General features: G+C 40.8%; 1 protein-coding gene across 1 annotated transcript in view; it reads right to left on the bottom strand.

The window, feature by feature from the left end:
- The window catches only part of TDRP (testis development related protein), a 31847-nt gene extending 12544 nt beyond the window's left edge, over positions 1–19303 (bottom strand). Inside the window, exons 1-2 of the mRNA XM_030490580.1 lie at positions 18867–19303; positions 6621–6680 (exon numbers count right to left, since the gene is read on the bottom strand). Of these exons, the coding sequence (XP_030346440.1) occupies positions 6621–6680; positions 18867–18992 (186 nt within the window). The 5' untranslated portion in view covers positions 18993–19303. The remainder of the gene's footprint in view (positions 1–6620; positions 6681–18866) is intronic.
- Positions 19304–21569: the final 2266 nt, after the last annotated feature.

Below are 21569 nucleotides of genomic sequence, written 5' to 3'. Positions count from 1 at the left end.
GAGATACTCACCTCGGCAATTCAGAAACACAAAAATGTTCATATTGCACCATTCCTTCAGTATTTCCATAAATAAGTATGCCCACAAGGATCCATGGCATTTGATAGGTACATACAAGGGTAATAACCACGTAGCAGATTCTAACTGATGTATTCTTCTCTCAGCTAGTCCTTAGGGGAAACGTACGCTAAACCTTTAAGACATACTTCCACCATGTATTTATTTAGGGTTTCCAAAGCAAGCACTGCCAAGTTAATCTACATAAGAGCATCAATGTCTAAGCAGACCATATTTTGCTAATATCTGATAAAGCTCATTGCACAAAGCCTACTGCATAAATGGACTAGACTGAAAGAAACCCCATAAGTGCAAGAGAAAAACCAGGACCTCTGCCTACCACATGTAATCCCCCTCTTCCACACCAGTATGGAGCTTCTGAAGCATCTTTTAACTCAACTGAAAAGGAGTGAACAGCTCACTCTTGATAGTCTTCCCAGTGGTACAATACAAAGAATATAAACCTTAGCAAAATAGGAGGTCAAATACTTATTTCGCACTTCCATAAGCTTTTTTCTAATTACTGTTTACAGCTACAATCTTTCTTTTTGACTACAGCTGTCCTGTAACTTTGTCATGTGCTAAAAAAAAAAATCCCTCAAAACAGTTTGCTGCATTTCTATATCTCCTTTCAGTGTTCTTTAAAGACTTTGAACTTACTGACAAGCACCACCACCAATGCAGTTGGAACAGTTACAACTGTATCTGCTGGTAGGTACAGCTCAGGAATGAGATCTTCAAGTCACCATTCTCTGAAACGACCAGTTTAACATGCAGCAGCTGCAAAGCCAAAAAATGCTGGGAAACATCACAAAAAAGGATTAGATTAGTTCAGACAGCAGATCCTTAAATGGATACCTTCTATTTAGAGGGATGCACCCTCCAATATTTCAAAACAATGATTCCTGATGTTAGGGAAAGAGGACCTAGAGACTAGCCAAGCTGTGCTCTCCTTGAACAGTATCTCCCATTGCCACAGTCAAAGACAGACTGCCAGAGCAGATGGGCCAGTCTCTGAATCAGCTGTGAAATTCTTAACTTCTTACAGAGCACGTGGAGAAAGAACCCAAAACAATTAGTTTACTTGCAATGGATGTCCAAGTAAGGTCAGTAAGTAAAGAAGAGATGATATTTTTGTGAGCTGACTCCTCACCACACCGGAAATTTATTTTATGTAAAAAGATTAAAATGTTATGCAAAGAATGAAAATACAGTACTGGTATGGTGTTAAAGCATCAGGCCACTTGCAAAAGTTCTGTATTTCATTTTTATGATGGAACTGTTTACGCAAAAGTACTACTCCTAAATTTTCAAAAAAGTTTATATACGTAACTGACTAGCTTGTATCCTCAAACCTTTAAAGTGTTTTTCCATGTGGCAGTGGAAAAAGAAATAATTCAACATCCAAAGTTCATAGAACCACAGAGTCTTTACAGCTGGAAGGGATCTCTGGAGACCATACTGCTCAACCATACTGCTCAAAGCAGGGTCAGCTACAGCAGATTGCCAAGGATCATGTATAGCCAGGTTTTGAGTATCTCCACAGCTGGAGAATCTACCTCTCTGGGCAACCTGTTCCAAGCTTTCATTGCCCTTATGGTGAAAACATTTTTTCCTATGTTTAAATGATATTTCTTCTATCTGTTTGAACCCATTCCCTCTTGCCCATTCACTGAGCACCACCAAGAAGAGTCAGACTCCATCTTACTTAGATCGTCCCCACTGCCAGTGTACGTGCAGAAACCTTTGTTGTTGCTCTTCATTTTTCTCTCCAGATTTAACTCTAGGTGGGCTTCACCTTTCCTAACCCCATCCCTGCACGCTCAAAAAGTGTCTCTACATTCCCCCCAGGTCACTTGACCCTGCTTCCACCTCCTGTATGCTTCCTTTTTATGTTTGTGGGTTTTTTCAGGAACATCTTGCTCATGCAGACAGGCTTCCCGCCACCTTTGCTTCTGTCTCTGCTTGATGAGCTGGGCTATTCTGGAGCTTGGAGGAGGTGATCTTTGAAAAACAAAGCTGACTCATACCACTAGAACAGAACGAGGCATACAGTCAAAACCCCAGGTTGAAAATAAATAAATAAATAAATAAATAAATAAATAAATAAAAATCAAGTGGAATGCCCATAAAGGACTGCTAAGAAAAGAGAGCACTATTAAGAAGTTATATCAGATTTGTCATAGGTTTGTTATATCAGATGTTAGATAGTCAAACATAGAGGATAGAGGACCAGGTTGGATGCTGCAGTCTACTATTTTTCCAAAATGCCAAGGAGAAACAAAGCAGAAGCTTCTCGAGATACCATTTCAGTATTCTGTCAAGTAGGATTACACACTGGTCTCATACCAGTTTGACTGCGAGAGCATAGAGTATGCCCATCAGAACAGCCATTAATAAAGTTTCTCCCATATCTTCTGTTTCAGATTGTGAAAATCTGTGCTGCACAATGCCATGTGCAACCACCTAAAAGGATCGGTAGAAGTGAAACCACACATATATATTAATCCATCAACTCACAGACTACTGCAAAATCATCATCATCATCATCTGCCCCAACAGGCACCTAAAAAGGTTAAGCCCAGAGCACAGATTCTTCCCCTTCAGTAGAGGAAATTCCAGTTTATGAAGTACTCTTCCTCCACCATGAGAAAGCTGCCATTTAATTAGTGTATCTTCTGACACTGGGAGTACAAGTAGTCACTTCTAGAACACCATGTAAAGGATGCAGTCTGCAGTTTCTCCCCCTCGCTCCCCATCCCTCTGCTTTGCCAGTGCTTCAGTATTTGTGCCCATCTGTCAAGCAGATTCCCAGAGAGAAGTCTCACAAGGTGACAGATCTGGTTTATCAGGCTCTGCTGCTGAAAAAGGTCAACCCAGTCCATCACCTGCTCACATGAATATTGCCTTCCTTACCCTCCGGTTTTGTTCTTCTGTGATGTTGTGGAAAACAAGTCTAACTCACTAAGCCAGCAAAAATTGAACACGTTCATTTTTGCATTCTTTTAGGTTAGTGATAAGAATCAGCTCATAAAAGATGTCAGAGTCAGTCACCAAAAAGTGTAGAAGTGAGGAACAATAGCACCTTTTTGTAGCAGCAACTACTGTGTCAGCTCAAGCACCCTCTGAAATTTGCAGCCATCTATTCACTTTCTTCCATACATATGGCTTTCTACACACAACATGGCTTCCCCCGCTAAGACTCACCCGCTAAGCTTCATTCTGTAAGCTCAAGCTTTATAGTAAGACTTTTCTGCATTTTTTGCCTGTATTAAAGTGAATCAAGGGTACATAAATCATATATGTTGACTAAAGTTTTTCTTCCTTTAGCTAAAACAGGGAACAAATGTCTACTGACAGTTTACTTTATAAACTGCCCCAGAAAGGGACAGCTCCTCTTAAATTGGAAGTCTCCCACACAACTGACGGGCATTACTACCAAAAATTACTTTAGGTATACCCTTTTTCACCACATCAACAAATTCTAATGTTTTACATGACATTCAGATTCCCATACCAGGTAAACAGGCAATGAACAATCAAAGAGTCTACTCGGAAACAGTAAAGCATCACCAAGACAATTTCTGGTAATTTTACTGTCAATGGTACATAGTTCATTATTAGACCTCTACTGGAGGGCAAGAAGGTTCATGGAAAATTAGGCTAAAAGGCAATGAACCAGGAACAGTAACAGCTGGGTAAAAACTAAAGTAGATCATTTCTAAAAGCAAATTTGAACATATACTGAAGAGGAAGACTAGACGTAAATTGAACTGAAATATACATGAACACCGTATTATAGGAAAAAAAAAACCAACACAGAATTCAATCAAGTCAAACAATAATAGCAAGGATTTGGGATACCATGTTACAGGTACAAGACAAGCAGTTTACATTTCAAAGCAAGAGATTCAATTAAGTTTGAATATTACTCTGACTCTAAAATAGTACTGCTTTATAAGTGGGTACCAGTACTTTCAATATATACCTGTCAGACTTTCCTACTTCCCAACTGCCTGGCCAGCAGGGCTCTGGAGCACAGAAGTCATTCTCTGTGGGCTAGAACAAGCCACGTGACAGAGTCTTAGCAACCAAAAAGAGCAATTACAGGGGATTCTTGCTGTATAACTGCAGTGAGAATCAGCATGGTCAATGCCATTGTGCAGTTAAGCAGCTAATCCCTAAAAAGTCACTGCTCAGCATGTATGAAATGAGATTTCCAGAAATTTATATTTTGGCCAAGTTTTAGCAGAGCTTCACAAGTATTTTCACAGAGGATTGACAACTGGTGAATCAAAACCCTCCAGCAAAGTAGCAGCAGTCCACAAATCATTGCAGAATTTTCTTTATAAATGTAAACAAAAAGAACGGATTTTCCTCTTGACCTTGACTGAGAAGAAACAGCTGTTTGTACTACAGCTTCCCTCCCTCCTCCCCCTGAACAAAATCACCCTAAAATAAAAAGATAGACATGGAATTTTCCATATATATACCTCACAGTTCAACGAAGTTACAGCTAAGTGGTTTATAATAAAAAAATGCCAATCAGCTTGTTCCCACGTTATCGGAAACCTATTGCTAACATGCAAGAATTCAAGTAACAGAAAGGTAAAAACACCCCCCAATGAAATTTGTCTTCCAGATATCAAAGCATTTGAGAGGGGATTTCTCAACCAACCACTGGTGTGCACACCAACGATTACTCTATTCTGTGATGCACGTAAGTTGAAACTCCAGAATTTGGCCCTACCAGAATGTCCCAACATCTCCAATTTCATGACCAAAATTATGTATTTTGTTTCTCAAAACTCTGTCTCTTCTCAAAAGCTGGCCTAATGACAACTGCAGATGTAGTCTCTGCTGTACTTTTAACTCAGAAGCTCAGAATGTAGGTGAGATCCCCAAGATTAGCTTTGTAGAGGCCAAAGTGCCAGGCACAGCATGAAGACAGGTTCCAGATCTCTGCATTTCACAGAGCACCACTAGACGGTTCACAGTTCTTCACTTAGAGATCTCATGAGGCCTTGTAAGCAGCTATACCTGCCTCTCAGGAGAGCTGTGAAGGAACTAGAAAAAATCAGCACTGTAGTTAGCCTGTCCTCACCAGGCAGCTTCCTGCATTAGCAGAAACTGAGACTATTTTCAAACCTCCACCTCCAGCCATTAGGACTAGCTCCTACCTTTGCACCTCCAAGCCTAGGCCAGAGGCTTTCCTCTGTAAATGGGCATCATGACTGCCTTAAAACTCAGGCTTTAAGAGACTAGGAAGGCTGCCTCCCTGACAGGCAGACATACCTTTCATTCACTGCCATCTTCTTCAAGAACTTTGCTGTTCTTCACCATACTGCTTAAACACGGAGACTGTTTTATTCAAGACGTACATACTGAAAAGGCCACACATATAATTCATCGGTCTTTTATTAACATATTAAAGATTTTGGAATTTCTAGAACATCACTGTGCTGACAACTTCTAAGATGACAGAACAACCAAATAAAATACAGAAGTGCTTTCATAAACAACAATAAAAGAGAAGATGAGAAGGAGAAGGTGCTTTTTTGTGAATACATTTTTAAGAAAAGAGGGTTTTACTTTAAAACATAAAAATACCACAGCTCAGCGGTTTGCCTAGTGACTTTTTAAAGTCAAGACACGCTCTTTGCAAGCCTTCCTGAATGACTAAGGCCAAAAAAGTTTCCATATAAAATAGATTACTTCTATTTCTTTTCCTAAACATTCATCATCTGGCATAATTTATGTTTTCATAAAAAAATAATGCATTTCTTCTAAAAAGAAAAAGGTATAGTACAATCTGACTTCTATTTTCAGTGAAAATCATGCTGCAGCTGAAGTAGAACAAAAAGAAGTAACAGAGACAGATGTTCAGTTTATACATATTAATGTAAAGTATCCTATTACACTAATGAACCTATTTTTAAATGCTTTTCTCTTTACCTGTGGAATTTCAAAACAAGCTCTAGCATATCATAACAACTTCTAGTTCTTTCATCTTCTACTAATGTATTTTAAGAACATTAAAAAAATTCTTGGACTCATATCAAGGTAAAAAAAAAAAAATTAAGCTGTATGCCTACTTTTCTTTTCTGAAAGTGATATGAGATAAAGTCCTTAACCTCTTGTGGTCAGAAAGCCAGCTGAGCTTCATAGAATGGAATAAATAACCCAAATCTCTTCTACTTTTCATATTTTCATTGTTGGCTATGGCTAAAGTTTAGTGCTTCCTTAGACTTCAGTTATTCCTGTGGCATCTTATTTTCATTTTGTGTTTTAATATCTATCATGTGGAAGAAAAAAATTAAGATCTCTTCCCCTCCCCATTAATGAAAGGAAATAAGGCAGCTTTCTAGCTAATAGTGCACTGCTGATATTACTTCAATGAGAACCCCACGACCAAGTATCATACTTAATTATAAAATCATCAGTGAAGAACATGAATGTACTCCTTAATCAGGCTGTAAAAACAGGTAACTTCCTAACATCTATTGACTGAAAAATATAGAAAAATATACAAAATGTTACACTTCCAAAGAACATGTATTTACCTTTGTTGCAAGTTGTGACACTGAAGATGAAACTTCATCATGAAGAAACTGGTCTTTATTCTCAAAAAAAGGATAAAGACAAAAAAGGCCCACAGTCAGTTTTGATTGGACAATTAGCAGTGCACATTTTAGAGTATTCATAAATGCTTTTGTTCTGTTCAGCCCACCATAAAAGAAAATTGACAAAATGTGATCACAATGCAAAACCAAGTGGACACCACTACTAAAATAAGAAATGTGAATAAAACTGCACTTAGAATGATGAAAAATGCTGCACCAGATGTAAAAAACAAAACCAAACCCTTACAAAACCACAAACCCCACACCCCAAAGCACGATCAAGAAAACCCTTGCATCATAACAATTTTAATACAATTAAAAATAAAAATTTTATTTGATCTTAATAATTGTGTCTGTACTTTTTAGTTCTACACCGATCTTCTGAATACCATACTGGATGATGGTCTACGCTGTCTCTGTAAGCTGGGGGGAGAGGAAGCATTACAGTTCTTGAACTCAATGACAGACTTTGGCCCACATCCTTTCCCCTCCATTTAAAACTGTAGATTTCTGAAGAAAACCAGAGTACTGGAGATGCTCGTGAAGGTAATTCAGTAGGGTAGCATTTCTGTCCATCTCTAAATTAAGCTGGTGTCTTAGTACACTTAGGCCACCCTGTTACTATCAATGTTCTTTTCAAGACAGGGCAAGTAAGGTCAGTGTCAGGAGTACTTTAGAGGCCAAAGAAAGAATCAGAAGTGGGGCATAGCATACAGAAATTATGCAATTTTCACTTTCTTCAGTCTGCGTTTTCATAAGAAAAATGATAATTTGTTTTTTTGCTTCACATATAACTCCAAATGCAAACAGTCCCCAAGTACAAAACAAGGACAGCTATCTATAACTGCACCAAAACACATAGTATCCCAGCTCCTACACATTACCACGTAGCTCCTTCACTTTGCTAACAGCATCAGAAAGAGGTGAGAAAGTCAGCATGAGAAGCGTTACATATTTCTAGTCATGTGGGGGCCCAGAGCTTTGTCTTGAGCGAAAGGCTTCAAATCCCATGCATCTTTTTTTGTTATATTTATTTTTTAAATATTTTAAAAAATATTTATTTGCCTACTAACATTTCCACTGACTTTAGAGGCAATACTTTCTGTTATAAAAGAGACAAGAATAGAATCAGGCGCATTTCTAGAACAAGTATGAAGACCATCACGCTATAGTTCAATAATAACTGTATGTTGAAGTAGAGTGATTTGTAGATAGATAGCGTCACTTGTTGGGGCAGAACACAAAGTCAGGAACTCCTATTATCATCCAAAATGAGAATATTACTTCCTGTGGATCTTAACGAGTTATTTAACTTCTGGATTTTGGTTAGCGGTCTTTAAAGTAGGATATTATTGTAGATGGGATACCAAAAATGACAAGAGTTAAGATCTTTGTAGTACTCTAAAATGAAATTAAATTAAGTCCCTTTTTCTCTTTTGAATTTCTTTAAGAGAATCATTGGCAATGTTTTAGACAGAAACCCCACACACATACCATTTCAGAAGTTCCCTTGTTCTTCCTCAACTCTGTTAGCTCTCAAACGTTTGGATTAGGTTGCAAAGCTTTAGACTTAACACGATGGCATCTCTGCTTGGAAACAGGGTGAAAGCTAGAGAATACTTCATCAGATTTGTCCAAATATTTCCAAGAAGAAAAGGAAAAAAAAAAAAAAAGGCAAGAACTAGAAAAGCCTCAAGGGGAAGTATGGTAAGAGGATAAGTCATCTCAGACATCCAGAGCTGGCAGAGCTACCATTTCAACAACCAACAATATCGTTTCCAGAACAAACAAGACACTGTTAGTACCTCCCAAAGAAATAGCACCTCTCATTTTAATTCTTCCAGCTCTCCAAATATCTTAAGAAGGATAATAAAAACATGAAAGTGCATAGAGACTTCATGCTGTACAAAGAGGAGAAAAAATGGACATGTGAAAGCATACAGCCTCTAGCAACCCAGAGCACAAAGAAGCAAGAGTGTGAAGCAACTTTCACAGTGAAAACTTATGAGGGAAAACCGAGAGATACAATGAGCACCTCATAATATAATGCCAGCATAATAAAATGTGAATACCATTGTTGATAAAAGATGTAACTCACAATAAGTAGTAGACAAAAAGAGGTATTTATTTGCTTATTTAAAAGTGTGACAACTAGGGCTGTGTTTCTGTGCTAATACCGTGCTGCTTCTCACAGTCATACAAGGTGCCACCTCATAAGGAATGAGACAGTAGTCTGTAGTAACTATGCTCATGCAGCAAAGGCTGATGGTAAGAAGACAACACAAAGTTGAAAGATACAAAATATAAAGATTAAAAGATATGAAACCCTCAAGAAAGCACAACTGGTGTGAATGCAATACCTAAATGCATTGTTTGGAGCAGAAGACCTATCAGGTATCCATAGTATCCTTTTAAGATACGCTGCCTAAGAAAATGAGATTTGAACAACAATAGTGTGCTTGTGATGTCCATCTTTACCTCCCATGTCCTCACCAGGAAGAGTCAAGGAGAAAAGACAAGAAGACATATACAACCCACCTTCACTTGTTACCCACAGAATAATTTGCATTTTTCAGTGATACACATTAGTATCCCCTCTTCTGATACATATTCTCTACTTTTGTTACCATGCTGAGATGAAGGAGGCTACAATTTGGTTTTTCAAATTTTATTAAGGGGGCAATCTACTGTACAGCCACACGTAAAGAATGAAGATGAGTTTTCTTTATCACGCTGCCTAACACATGCTGTCTCTCAACACTTACAAATTATTTCAGTGTATTTTAGTCTGAGCAGTTTACAGTTCATTTTTTACTTCAACTTCAAAGAAAAACATAGACCACATTATAGTATTTAGTAACTAACAGATGAATAAATGCTAACACTGGTGGGAAACGCTGATCAGTGTCTTGAATAGCCTTCCAGTTCTGGCAGGGGAAGGTTGGTATGCACAGTGTGTTTTCATAAGGAAACAAGTGCCCTTTTGTTGGACATACTGCAAACCATAAGGTACTCAAGGGATTAATTCAACTAGCACACAAACCTTTTTGTACAGAGATCAAAATTGTAATCTACTTCCCTCAGCTTCCTTTGTGGTAAAGTAATTAATTAGTCTCTTTAGATCATTCACTTTCATAATTCAGGCCAAGATAAGAAACACTGGACATCAAAGAGTTAAGGCAAATAATAGCATCACCTCACCCTGCATGCCGTTCTTTTGCTATAGTACATAAAACGGTGTATTATTGATTTTCTCTACCCATTTGTGGAACCTTCCTTTTGTAAATACACTATCTGTCAAAGCCAAGCACATGTAAGAGTAAACAAGCTATTATTAAAAGAGTAGGTCCTTTTGGTACAAATTCTTGCCCTTATACTGACCTATTACATCCTCTCTGCCTATCATCACATCCCATCAAGGACTGAGTGTAATTTAAAGTCTAAGTTATCATGCCTTTAAGTGAAAATTAGATTATGAACCACAAATGTGTAATTTCAGTGGGAAAAACCCCAAAACAAACACCACCTCAAGAGATACAATCCAGGGTAGAATTTAACAGAATTCCCAGATTCCCACAAATCTCATGAAGTAATTGGGGGGGGGGGGGATAAAAAGAAAAATCACTCAGGAAATCACAAACCTGAAAGTTAACCTCCGAAGCTGGAAAGATTCCCAAAACACTGATTACAAACCAAACAGTTGAAGAACTATATATACACAGCCTGGCCAGAAACAGCACAGATTCGGAAGAGGAGATCACACTGCCAGATCACAATCTTAAAATACAGCTAACAAAAGAAACCTTTTCCTTGGGTTTGAGTAGGATCTTGCTGTAACATCAAATGAAACAAGCAGATGTCACTCTGCCTAATATTAGAACTGAATCAAAACCAATGCTAAATGCCCTAAAACATGGGTAAGAAGAAAGTTATCAGCTGAAAATCAGTGGCAGTGGGCCTCGTTCTCTTCATTGCACCTATAATACACACCTGGAAAAGATCAGTGTGTGACTATGTGCTTTCTAAGTCAGGAAATTGAGGCAGCAGTGATCAAATACAAATGGGCACTGAAACCACTATACTATTTTCAACTTTTAACATAACTGAAAAATAAAGCTGAACTGCACCTGAATACTCACACAAAACTGAACATGCTCTTTGAGGAAAAACAGGGTTTGCAATTTTAACAAATAGAGGATGCATTACTCAGTCATACCTAGCTTTCTTCTGGGACATGAGACTATGTGTTCAGCAGACATAACTCCATGTTAAACTGTGAATTGCCTCTGCTCCCCGCTGGCAGAGGCAGCCTCAATTGAAATCAAGATTATTTCATTAGTCTTGTCCGTATTTCATCTACTGCTAGATCTCAACCTTCAGTTTGTATGTCCCTAAAGCGAGTGAACCAAACTAGCCTTCAGGGTAGGTGGCGTAAATTGAAAATTTCCTGTTAATATCATCAATGAAAAACGTTAACCTGGGCATTTCTAAAGTCTGTTCATGCTGGAGAGTCATTCAGTATTTTAAACTCATTTTTCTCTTCAATAGAAAATACTTTTCCACTCCAGAGTGCTCACTACACCTAAAACAAACCACCTACGTTATGACAATAAACCATTTTAAATGCCACTGTGACTAAATAGTGACAGTGACTCCTATCCTGAATGTTTCTTCTGCCAGTCTTGTGCAAAACTGAAAATACTTTGTCCACAAATTAGATATTAGGAAGATTAAATTAGACATTAGGAAGAAATTCTTTACTATGATGGTGGTGAGACACCGGAACAGGTTGCTCAGAGAAGTTGTGGATGCCCCATCCCTGGCAGCGATCGAGGCCAGACTGGATATGGGTTGGAGCAACCTAACGGAAGATGGCCCTGCCCGTGGCAGGGGGTTGGAACTAGATGATCATTAAGGTCCCGCCTAATCCAAACCATTCTATGATAAAGAAAAGGCAAATGTAAAAATCCAAGTATGTTAAAGAATTACACTTTCATCTCGGGATATATTTAGTAGACAACACTAATCTTGAAACATGCTTCTAAAATATAATTCATCAGACCACTGACTTTTAAAGTCTGGATCACTATTTCAGATAAAGCCAACAACCCATCCAATGAATTTAAAAATGTTTCCATCTTCCAGGCCCCAGTCTTTTGTAAGTACCTATTATTCACCAGGCTGACTGGAAGATGAAAAACAGCTTTCATATGTTTTCACCTTTCAAATTATTATTAATACTGAATAAATCAAAACTAAGATGATGCTTTCCTTCACCATCCACAGCTGTCAAGAACACATTTAGCATTTTTACAAACTTTCTTCTATTCAACCACTTCAGTTATTGCTTCACATTCCGCTACATTTTGAAATAGACTAAATTATTTCCATATTTTTACTGTCAATTGATACAAATGGCCAAACGTACTGGAAAAGATTAATTTCAGAATGTAAGTATTTACATAAGAATACTTTTGTAGTTCTGCATTTTATTGGCATTACAAAGAGAAACATCAGAACACCAGATTCCAATGCTCTCTGTTTTTACATCAATACATGAGGTTATTCTATTAATTGTTCACATTATCATGCATCTCCGTAATAAGTGGTTATAATACATCTTATGCAGACTTTGCTTCTCTGAAATATCTCTGGAAGAATTTTACTAAAGATTAAGCACCTTAAAAAATTTTAAAAAGCTTAGCTCATTAAGAATTTAGTTTTACCCAATGCATAATATTTCAAATATGTTTCAAGAAATGGAAACATCTGTATTAAGATCAAAATACCATCACTGTCAATGACGAAACAAAATTAAAGTCAAATAATTAATTTGACTTTAGTTGCAGCAATAATTCAAATATTCTAGTGAAGTTTTCAATTTTTGTGAGATTTCTGACTGAAAATCTGACAATAATTTTAACAACTTGTCCATACTAGAAGTTCATATTTGCTTTCTTCTGATCTAGAAAACAAACCCACAGATGCTAATTCAAAAGATAGTACCTGACATACAATTTTTATTCAGTCATGGCATTTGCAGTTAAATTACAGATCTTTAAAAAAGCACTTGCATGAGTAATGGCAATATTTTCATAGTATATTTTCTGCAAAACAGGTTGAACGCATTATTTTTGGTTATAGTATTCACACAGACCCATCCTGCAGCTCTTCACGAAGAACCAGTGGTGAAACTTGTTGGTAATGTATCTCTGACGATGACAGAACTGAAAGATAGTCTACCTGGAAATACGTTCAGTAACTTCTAATAACTCTACTTATGTTACAGATGTCCTCATGCAATCTGGCAAATAGTTTCTATAAAGGCAAGAAAAAAAATAGAAACCTATTTTGCCAGTAAAGAATTCAAGAGAAAAAAGATTAATTATTTCTCAAAGAGCATATATTTTAGTTTGTATATAAACAGCAGCAAGTCCAGCACTGCTAGGAGAGTATGGCTCCAAAATGCCTCGCAAACCTCCATGAAGAATCAACAAATAGCTTAGGGAAAGTGGATCTCAAGCAGTGATGTGGAGAAGATAGTGGTTTTGTGGATCAGTAAAAGGAGATAATTCTGTATTAGACTGGAGGGGAGGAAGACAGACATGGCTGATGGCAAACTGAGGCAATCAGAGCTGGTAAAGCAGAACTGGCTAAAGGAAAGATACAGCAAGTGGTAAAAATGACAAATGGGGGAGAGGAAGGGGATGTACTAAGAAAAACCTTGAAAGCGAGGACAGAGATTTAAATGTAAATTTCCTGAAAGAAAGGGAGGCCAGCTGAAAAAACGGAAATCAAAGGATGAGGAGGACTTAAACTTTATGTCATAAGCACCAACATGAATATCAGATATGAGATTTGCAGGGAGTAGGGGATGGGGAAATGCAGCATAGGTATTAGGAGCTGCAGAGGAAGTCATCACCATCAGAATGGGAAGTGAGGGTCTGCACAAGAATTTCTGCTGTCTAGACAGAAAGCAAAAATAATAATTAAAAAGGAAGAAAAAAAGCAAACCTCGACTTTATAGTGGAAACAGCAGTAAAGCATTGGACACAAATTCTTTGTTGCACAACAGATAAAAACCACTGACAACCTTCAGCTTACAGACTTGACTGAAAGAAAGAGATACTGATGTTGCCTATAGCTGGAGACCAACCAGACAGTAAGTGCTTTGTAAGACTTCTAAGAGTCAGAATAAACCCACAGCAAGGGGATAAGAGGTGAGAAGATCTGATCCAGGTCAACTGTGTAAAGGTGATGGTATAAATCAGGAAGTGAAGCACCTCAGAAATGAAAGGGATTAAAAAAGAAGAAAGCCTAAAGCCCCAAAAGACACTGTCAGCTCTGTAGATCTCCAGGAAGACTATGAGAAAGAAACAGGACCCACTCAAGAAGCTGCTGAAAGATGAATGTGTCAAGAAGGAGGAAAAGCAAGAAAGGCAGTCCAGAGGAGGGCTCAGGAAAGTCTTTGCTGTCAGTCCCACAATCTAATGCTCAAGACTGATGACAGAATACAGGTGATGGATTTTAGCCAGGAAAATGTCACTGAAATGTCACAAGAACAACTCTGATGAAAGGAAAAAAAAACAGGCTAGCAGAGAGAAGAAGGTATGAAGGAATTACAAGAGTAGTGCAGGCAAAGCCTGAGACACACTGAAATGGTTAGAAAATGAAGGAAAGGCATTAGCTGGGTTAACAGTGACTGCTTTATTTTTAATTAAAAAATACCCTCATTCAACGTACTAGTAGAACATAGGAAATGCTGCTCAGCTCCCATCCATTCCTGCAGGGCCTGAGTTCGGCTAGTTCCAAGATGAAAGCCAGTATTAAAATTGTACCAGAGACTTAAACATCTTCATTAAAATAGATAACTAAAATTCTGTATAGCCAACTTTAAAACATCCAGTGAGCAAGTCTAAACAAAATTCAGCATAAAACATACTTTTGAACATATTCTCTTTGAACACAACAAAAAATAACCCCATACAATCAGGGAAACAGATCAAGGCTAAGGATCTGAAATATTTTTACATGAAAGATAAAGTTGCATTGTATAATATAGGTCAGCCTGACACCCATCCACTGCCCTAATACATAGATGTATTTTGAAGTTGAGTACGGTTTTACATCAGAGTTACGTGCGATATTGACACAGCACTGACATCTCTGAGGACTGATGAGATGATACCAGAATTGAATGAAGGAGAACTTCGCATGACTGCCGCAACACCGCCTTCCAGTAGCCAAAACCCAACATTTTTCCCTTCCCAAAAATATAACTACAGTTTGAAACATAATGACTATATTACAAACTGAATGCAAGTTTGGTGTGCATCACTGCACATTTCTAGCATGTTTTGAGAGACATGCACACAAAAGGCACATTAATTTCATTTCATAAGGTGTATTATTTGTGTGTGTTAAGTTGCCTTCATATATTAATTGTAACTTTAGCCATTAAAGCACCTTCATTGCATGAATTAAAAACTATTTATGCTTCAAAGCGTAAATTAAAATTAACTTCTAAGATTCAGTCTAAAACTGTCTGGTCTAAAAAGAAATATACAATAATCCACACATTTATTTACACAAGTACTGTTGTAAAATTTACTTGTCTTTCTTATCTCAGGAAACACCTTACTGTTTTAAGTAAGTGTTAACAATTCAAAGTACTTGTATGTATGCAGGAACTTTTGCTAAAAGGTGGCCAGAGGCTGACAATTCCCTCCCATTGCAATTTTCATGTTCTAAAATTTGTTTTTGTTCTCCCCTGGAACAAAATCAAACCACTCTGTATTCCACAAAACCGGAACTGTCAAAACCTTTCTTTTTAGATCAAACTAAGTTTTTCTATTTAAGAACTAGAAAATTCTACAAATTCAAACGTCTGCTTGAGTAAACCCCCATCAGGCTTCATATCTAAATAAAATGATTAAAATTTCTGTAGAGTAACGAAGGGTGCTTTGAGTTGTTGTTTCTTGGGTTTTGGGTTGTTGGGGTTTTTTAACTTACAGTAGCCTAACTCTTTGTTCTTGTCTGTTCCTGCAATGTCCTAATTATTAGGTTGCACAGTGAGAACTCCTTCACTCTTTCTCAGCTTTAAAGAAACAACTTATAGCACCAACATCTCATTACACTGGAACACTTTCAACCTGGTCTGTTTTAATGACACAGATGTGACTACCCGCTTCTTTGAAGTAAAAACTTTCAGCATTATTTATAGCTTGAATGGTAGAAGTTAAAGAATTTTCTTCCCACTTGCCCATTAAAATGAAAATAAAGACACAAGATAGCTGTTGAGGAAAACAGCGTATCGTAAATCAAAGTAAAAATGTGATGACTGTGGTTCATCTCTTTTACCAAACGACCTATCAGAAAAGAATCTAGAGGAAATTAAATCTAACAGTAGACTTCTGCATGAAATCTAATGCTGGGGTTTCTTAATTTATTAAAAAGCACTCAAATTATCTGGATTTTGGCTTTCAAGACAGAAAATTAGGGAAGCCCTGGATTCTATTCCTCTTGATGAGGTAATCCTTCATTCACAGTTTAAGCAGGCTGTACCATGACAGCTTAAACAGAGCAGAGGCTGAGGAAGACTGAGACTTTCTCATGCATAGCTAATGTACCAACAGAACTGCCCACTCACTCCTCCAAGCTCTGGTGGTGCTACTGTCCTCCAAAGTCAGGAGTCTAGGCTATGTAGGTCAGGACGCAGTAGCAGCAAAGCGCAGATCATCACTAAATTCCCCTACACATCACTGGATTCCACTCTCTTGCAGTCATCTCATTGGGAGCAAAACCAGGTTCTGATGCAACACCAAAGACTAAAAGGAAGGCCCTCAAAACAAATCAGCTGTAACAAGTGGAACAAGCACCGTACGCTTTCTCTGTGACACCTGTCTAAGCCATGTTTTAGACATCCTGTACCTATGGCTGACCTAGAAGCTGCCTTTGATAGATCACGAGTATTACAATGACAATCCGGTGGCCATAGTTTTCCATATAGTCTATACTTCCTTAAAGTGTACATAAACTCTAAAATAACTACTAATTTAAATGTTGGGGGGGAGGGGGTTGGGTTTTTTATTTTATTTTGGGGTTTTTCCCCCCGCAGTTATCAATTCTTCTTGACTTTAACAGACAAAACAACTAATAGCTCATGGTCTTCAGTTTCTGTGCCAAACTACACTGCAGCCTCTCCAACTTTTCTGAATCCTTTATCTTAATATTCCATTTATCGCCTTAAAATAATTTATTTTTCCCCTGCCACCTCCAATAGAAGAAAATCTTCTTTTATTTTCCAGCGCCATTAGTAGTAGACACTGAGAGAGCTGGAAAGGAATTTTCTTAAAAGTGATGAAAATGGCAAACCACTTGCACCAGAAATTATTGTCATCACCATAATAAATTGAGACTGCCACTAATGGAGCAGAGGCCCAGGACAGTAAATACAATTGGACAGGACAAAAAAAATCAAAACAAAACCCTAACAAATAAAACCCCCAAACCAAAATAAAAATCAAAACCTTCACACCAAATAAACAAACAAAAAACAAACAAAAAGAACCACCACAAACCAACCAACCTCTGTTACTAAAGTAGAGGACTGGGAGAATTGTCAGGACAAGACACAATTCTGAAGGATCATCTTCTGACTGGGAGGCTAAGGTCAGGAGCCTCAAAGAGGGTTTGGAGTATTTGTGCTAGAGAAGAGCAGCAGTGAATAGCCAGTGGATTTACTGGAAGCTAATCTTTGGTGTGCAGGGAGGTTTACAGGAGGTGGGCAAGTCCAGGAGGGCTGTGGATAGCACAAGCCAGCAGCTTCCTGAAAACAGTGGAAGTTTCCAAATACCTGAGGATAGGAACTGTAGTAGGGAGAGGTTAGATGTTTTATGAGAATCTGTGGGAGATACTTCAAGTGGCCTCCAACCCCACAATCCGTCTTCATTTCCTGAAGGGTGTCTCCAAAATTTGTGTCTGTTCTTCCACTCTCATAGGAGAGGATCCCAATCATCCATATGAATCTTCACAGCTGCTGTCAAACAAGTAGCAAGGGCTAAAGCTCTAATGCAAACTGTGCAGGGCAAAGGACAATGCAAAACTGAACTAAGGAGCAGACTGTTGATTTTGCTCACTGGAAGATGGAGGGAGTAACTGCTGTGATTGGGAGAGGCAGCTGCCACACATGTTGATAACCCACAGCAGCTATCAACCAGAAACTCAAGCAGAAGGTAGATTATCCAGATGCCTACCTTGCTGGAAGAGCTGGAGTGTAAGACAGCCATAGGGTGGGAAGTTGGGTGGGGTTTTGTACTTGCTTTTGAATGCAAACCTCAACAGTTTGTGGCTGTGGGCAACTGCTTGTGCTAGATATGCAGGTCTGCTGCAACTTCTCATACATCTACAGATACTCTGTGGCAACAGAAGATCAGTTCGGCAACAAAGCAGTATTGGCCCATGTAACAGGCTGCTTCTGAGCTGGATTGATGCCTACTTGTTGTCAAGTTTTTGAAAGCAAGTCAACAAAAATTCTTTTAGCTGTTTTGCCTGATACTCGACCAATACCCTCCCTATCAGGCTGCTTTTATTAGGCAACCAGTACTTTGAGAAGGTCACTGCTTATATTTAACTTATCATTTAACAATGAAAGCTTTCAAATAAGATTACGGCTATTTACAGCTAGCCAAGTACCACTACTGAAACTATAGAAAAAGCCATCCTGCCAAAACACCAGTTTTCCACACAAACACGCACACATCTGCAAATGAAGATCATGTTCTTGCAAATCACTGCTTAATGTTATTGTGCTTAACAGACGGTTTGCGGAGCCCTTGCCTAGGGCTAGGAGAGAAAGTACCCTGCGGTATGAAGCCACTGGAATGAAGCACAGCAAGTCTCAGCAATGCCGGAGGCCGGCTGCTGAAAGAAAACAGGGCAGGATAGACCAGTCAGCACCCCGAAAAATGGGGTGACAGTTGCACGCCCCGCCAAGCATCCCCTCCTCCGGCCACGGCCAGGCTGCCGGCACATCCAGCGGTGGGAAAAGTGATTACTCATGCCTCCGGAGAGGAGCGGAGCGAGAGTAGGGCGCGGGGCCGAGCCTCACGACCCCTCCCCGGACGCCGCGGGGCTCCGCCGCCGCCGCCCGCCGCCCCCACCCGCCGCCCGGCTCCGCGCTCCTACCTGGGGGGCCGCGAAGGCGGCGGCGGCGGCGCAGGCGGCGGCGGGCGGCGGGCCGCGGGGACGCGTCTCCTCCTCCTCGGGCGAGTCGTCCAGCAGAACTTTGCTGCTCTTGTTGAGCTTCCACATGGCGGGCGCGGAGGTGGCGGCTCCCGCCTCCCTTCGTCCCGGCAGCGAGGGGGCCAGGAAGGAGCGGGCGATGCCCCCGCGGCCCCGGCTGGGGCGGCTCGGCTGGGCTGAGCACGGCTCGGCTCGGCAGGGCTGTCACCCGGCCGGGGGCTCCCGGGGCTGGAGGGAAGGAGGAGCGCTGCCTGGCGGTGCCGGGAGCCCGCCCCCTGCGAACGCCTCTCCCGCCGGCCTGCTAGCGGCCCCGGCTCTGCTGCCCGGCCTGGCGGCTAAGGGGAGCCGGGTGAGAGGAGGATCCCGCCCGCGGCGGCAGGGGCGGGGGCGCTGCCTGCCCGCTGTGCCGCTCCTCACCTGCCGCCTCTCCCCGCCGGAGCCGCCTCTCGCCGCCGCCGCGCTGCCATGTTTGCGGGGCGGGGGCACGGAGAGAGGGAGGGAGGGGGCTTCCCCGTCGCTCCGGCAACCGGCGCGGCGCCGGCCGCGCTCTGACAGCGCCGGGCCTCGGGCGGGGGTCGGCCCTCCCGCACGGCCGGGCCCCGGCAGCACCCCCGGCCTCGCCCCGCGGGCGAAGAGCCCCCGCAGCCTTCTGCTGGCACGGGAGGGACTCCAGGGACAAGGCCCCGCTGGGGGCCCGCCCAGGTCCCACCGAAGAGGGGCCGGCGGGTGCTGTGGGTGGTGCGGATGGCGCTGCCGAGGCAGCGGTGACCGCGGAACGTCGGCGCGGGGCACTCTGAGATGCAGTCGGGCCTGTCCGTGGTGCTGGGGGTGGCGGTACTCGCACGGCGCCAGGGCCGGCCCGGCAGCACCTCAGATGGTCCGGGCGTACCCGCCGGGCCCTCTCCGCCACGGACTGGCTGGGGTGCACCTCAGGAGAAGCAGGCTCCTCAGCTACGCCCCGCAGCCCGGGCCGAGGCAGGCACCACACGTCCTCCCCTTCCCGCCTGCCTCGTCCCGCGGAGCCCTGCAGCCAGGGCAGAAAAGCCTGGTGTGCCCGGCTGGAGCCCGGCGTTTCCCAGTAGCTCCCAGTTCAACGGGTGAATGATCCAGATTTGATGCCCTATGTACCAGCTGGTATTTTAAGCACGTCTAGTTTTCAAACAGATGGAAATGGCTTCAACGGCCATGAGCAACCTGGTCTAGTGGAAGGTATCCCTGCCCATGGCAGAGGGGCTGGAACTAGATGATCTTAACATCCTTTCCAACCCAAACCATTCCACAATCCTATGATTCTATGTGCTAGCACACTTTTTCATAAGGCACTCATTTATCCATAATTTTCAACTCTGAGTTAAGGTCAGATGCCCAAAGAACCATGGAACTATACTGAAAAGACATTTTTGGTTGTTCTGCTTGCTTAACATTACTGTGATTTAGTGAAAGGCCATAACCCTCAAGCATCCCTCAAGAAAGATCCACAAGTCTTGCTTTGATTGCCTGATCTGTTCGGGGGCCACACAGCAGCAATTTGGCCACAGCAATGCTTTGCTGAGGGCGTTTTCGGCTGCAATGCGCTCCTACCTGCTGAGCCACAAAAGGGCTTATCGCAGGGCTGGAACGCCCTCTCCCACCGGCCGGTTGCTCCGTGTGCCACCCGTGCATAAGGGGAGTTGCTTTAACTCCCTGTCAGTGGCATATGGACACCCACAGAGTCAAAAGTTTACAAATCAATGAAAACCCACTACTTTTTCTGTAATAAAACACCCTAATCCATAACTACTAACTTCAGAGACATTGTGGTTTTAACTATAATCTCGCTTCTGTATGGATTAAGGATTTCTGTAATGGTTTAGGAATGCCGTGTAGCTAACTATAATTTATTACCTAACTGCACAAAAGACACATTCACTTCACTTGAACCTGAAATTACGGAGTTTACACCAGTTCAGTTTTAGAGCTCAGTCTTGAAAATGAACTTTGCAAAATTATATTGACATGCATGAAGCAAGTGCACAAGTGTTTGAAGGACTGGAAAAGCCTATTGGTTTACAACGTTTGCACACAAAATCCTCTTCATCTCATTTTCAGTTCCTTCTCCAGCAAGACTAAAAACAGAATTCCCTTTCACATCTTGTGTTAATATTAACCACATCTCAAGAGGGTAGGAGACAAAACACATTTTCATTTATGAAAGACAGATCAGGTTTAGCATGGGTTTCTTCTAGAAGGCAGGGTCAATTTATAACTGGTTCTTTAACCTCACGCTCCTTCTTCAAATTTATAAACAGGAATATTCAGTAGGAAGAGCTGAAAGTTTATAATTTACTTTGACACATGTTTGGGTAACTTTAGTAAACAATAATTTCATTTGATTTGAGTATTGTATTTAGACCATTGAAAATATCACATAAGTCATCAGTCATCACGTGACCCTACTATTTCAATCCAGAGCTTACCTTATATTATTTTTCTTACAGTCATCTGATACACCACCTCTACCATTAGGCTTAAATCCTGCAAATACTTATGATTCTGCTCAGTTTCAATCTCATGAAGAAATCCACACAGCATTCCTAATACACACAAATAAAATTAACTACATGCTTTTGGTCTTTTTTAGTTTTATTAAGTTTTTAATTTTTTTCC

Source organism: Strigops habroptila, chromosome 6 (assembly GCF_004027225.2).
Source record: "Strigops habroptila isolate Jane chromosome 6, bStrHab1.2.pri, whole genome shotgun sequence".
NCBI classification, from domain to species: domain Eukaryota; kingdom Metazoa; phylum Chordata; class Aves; order Psittaciformes; family Psittacidae; genus Strigops; species Strigops habroptila.
The sequence above is the reverse complement of the archived record's forward strand: the minus strand, read 5'-3'. Positions and strand labels throughout refer to the sequence as shown.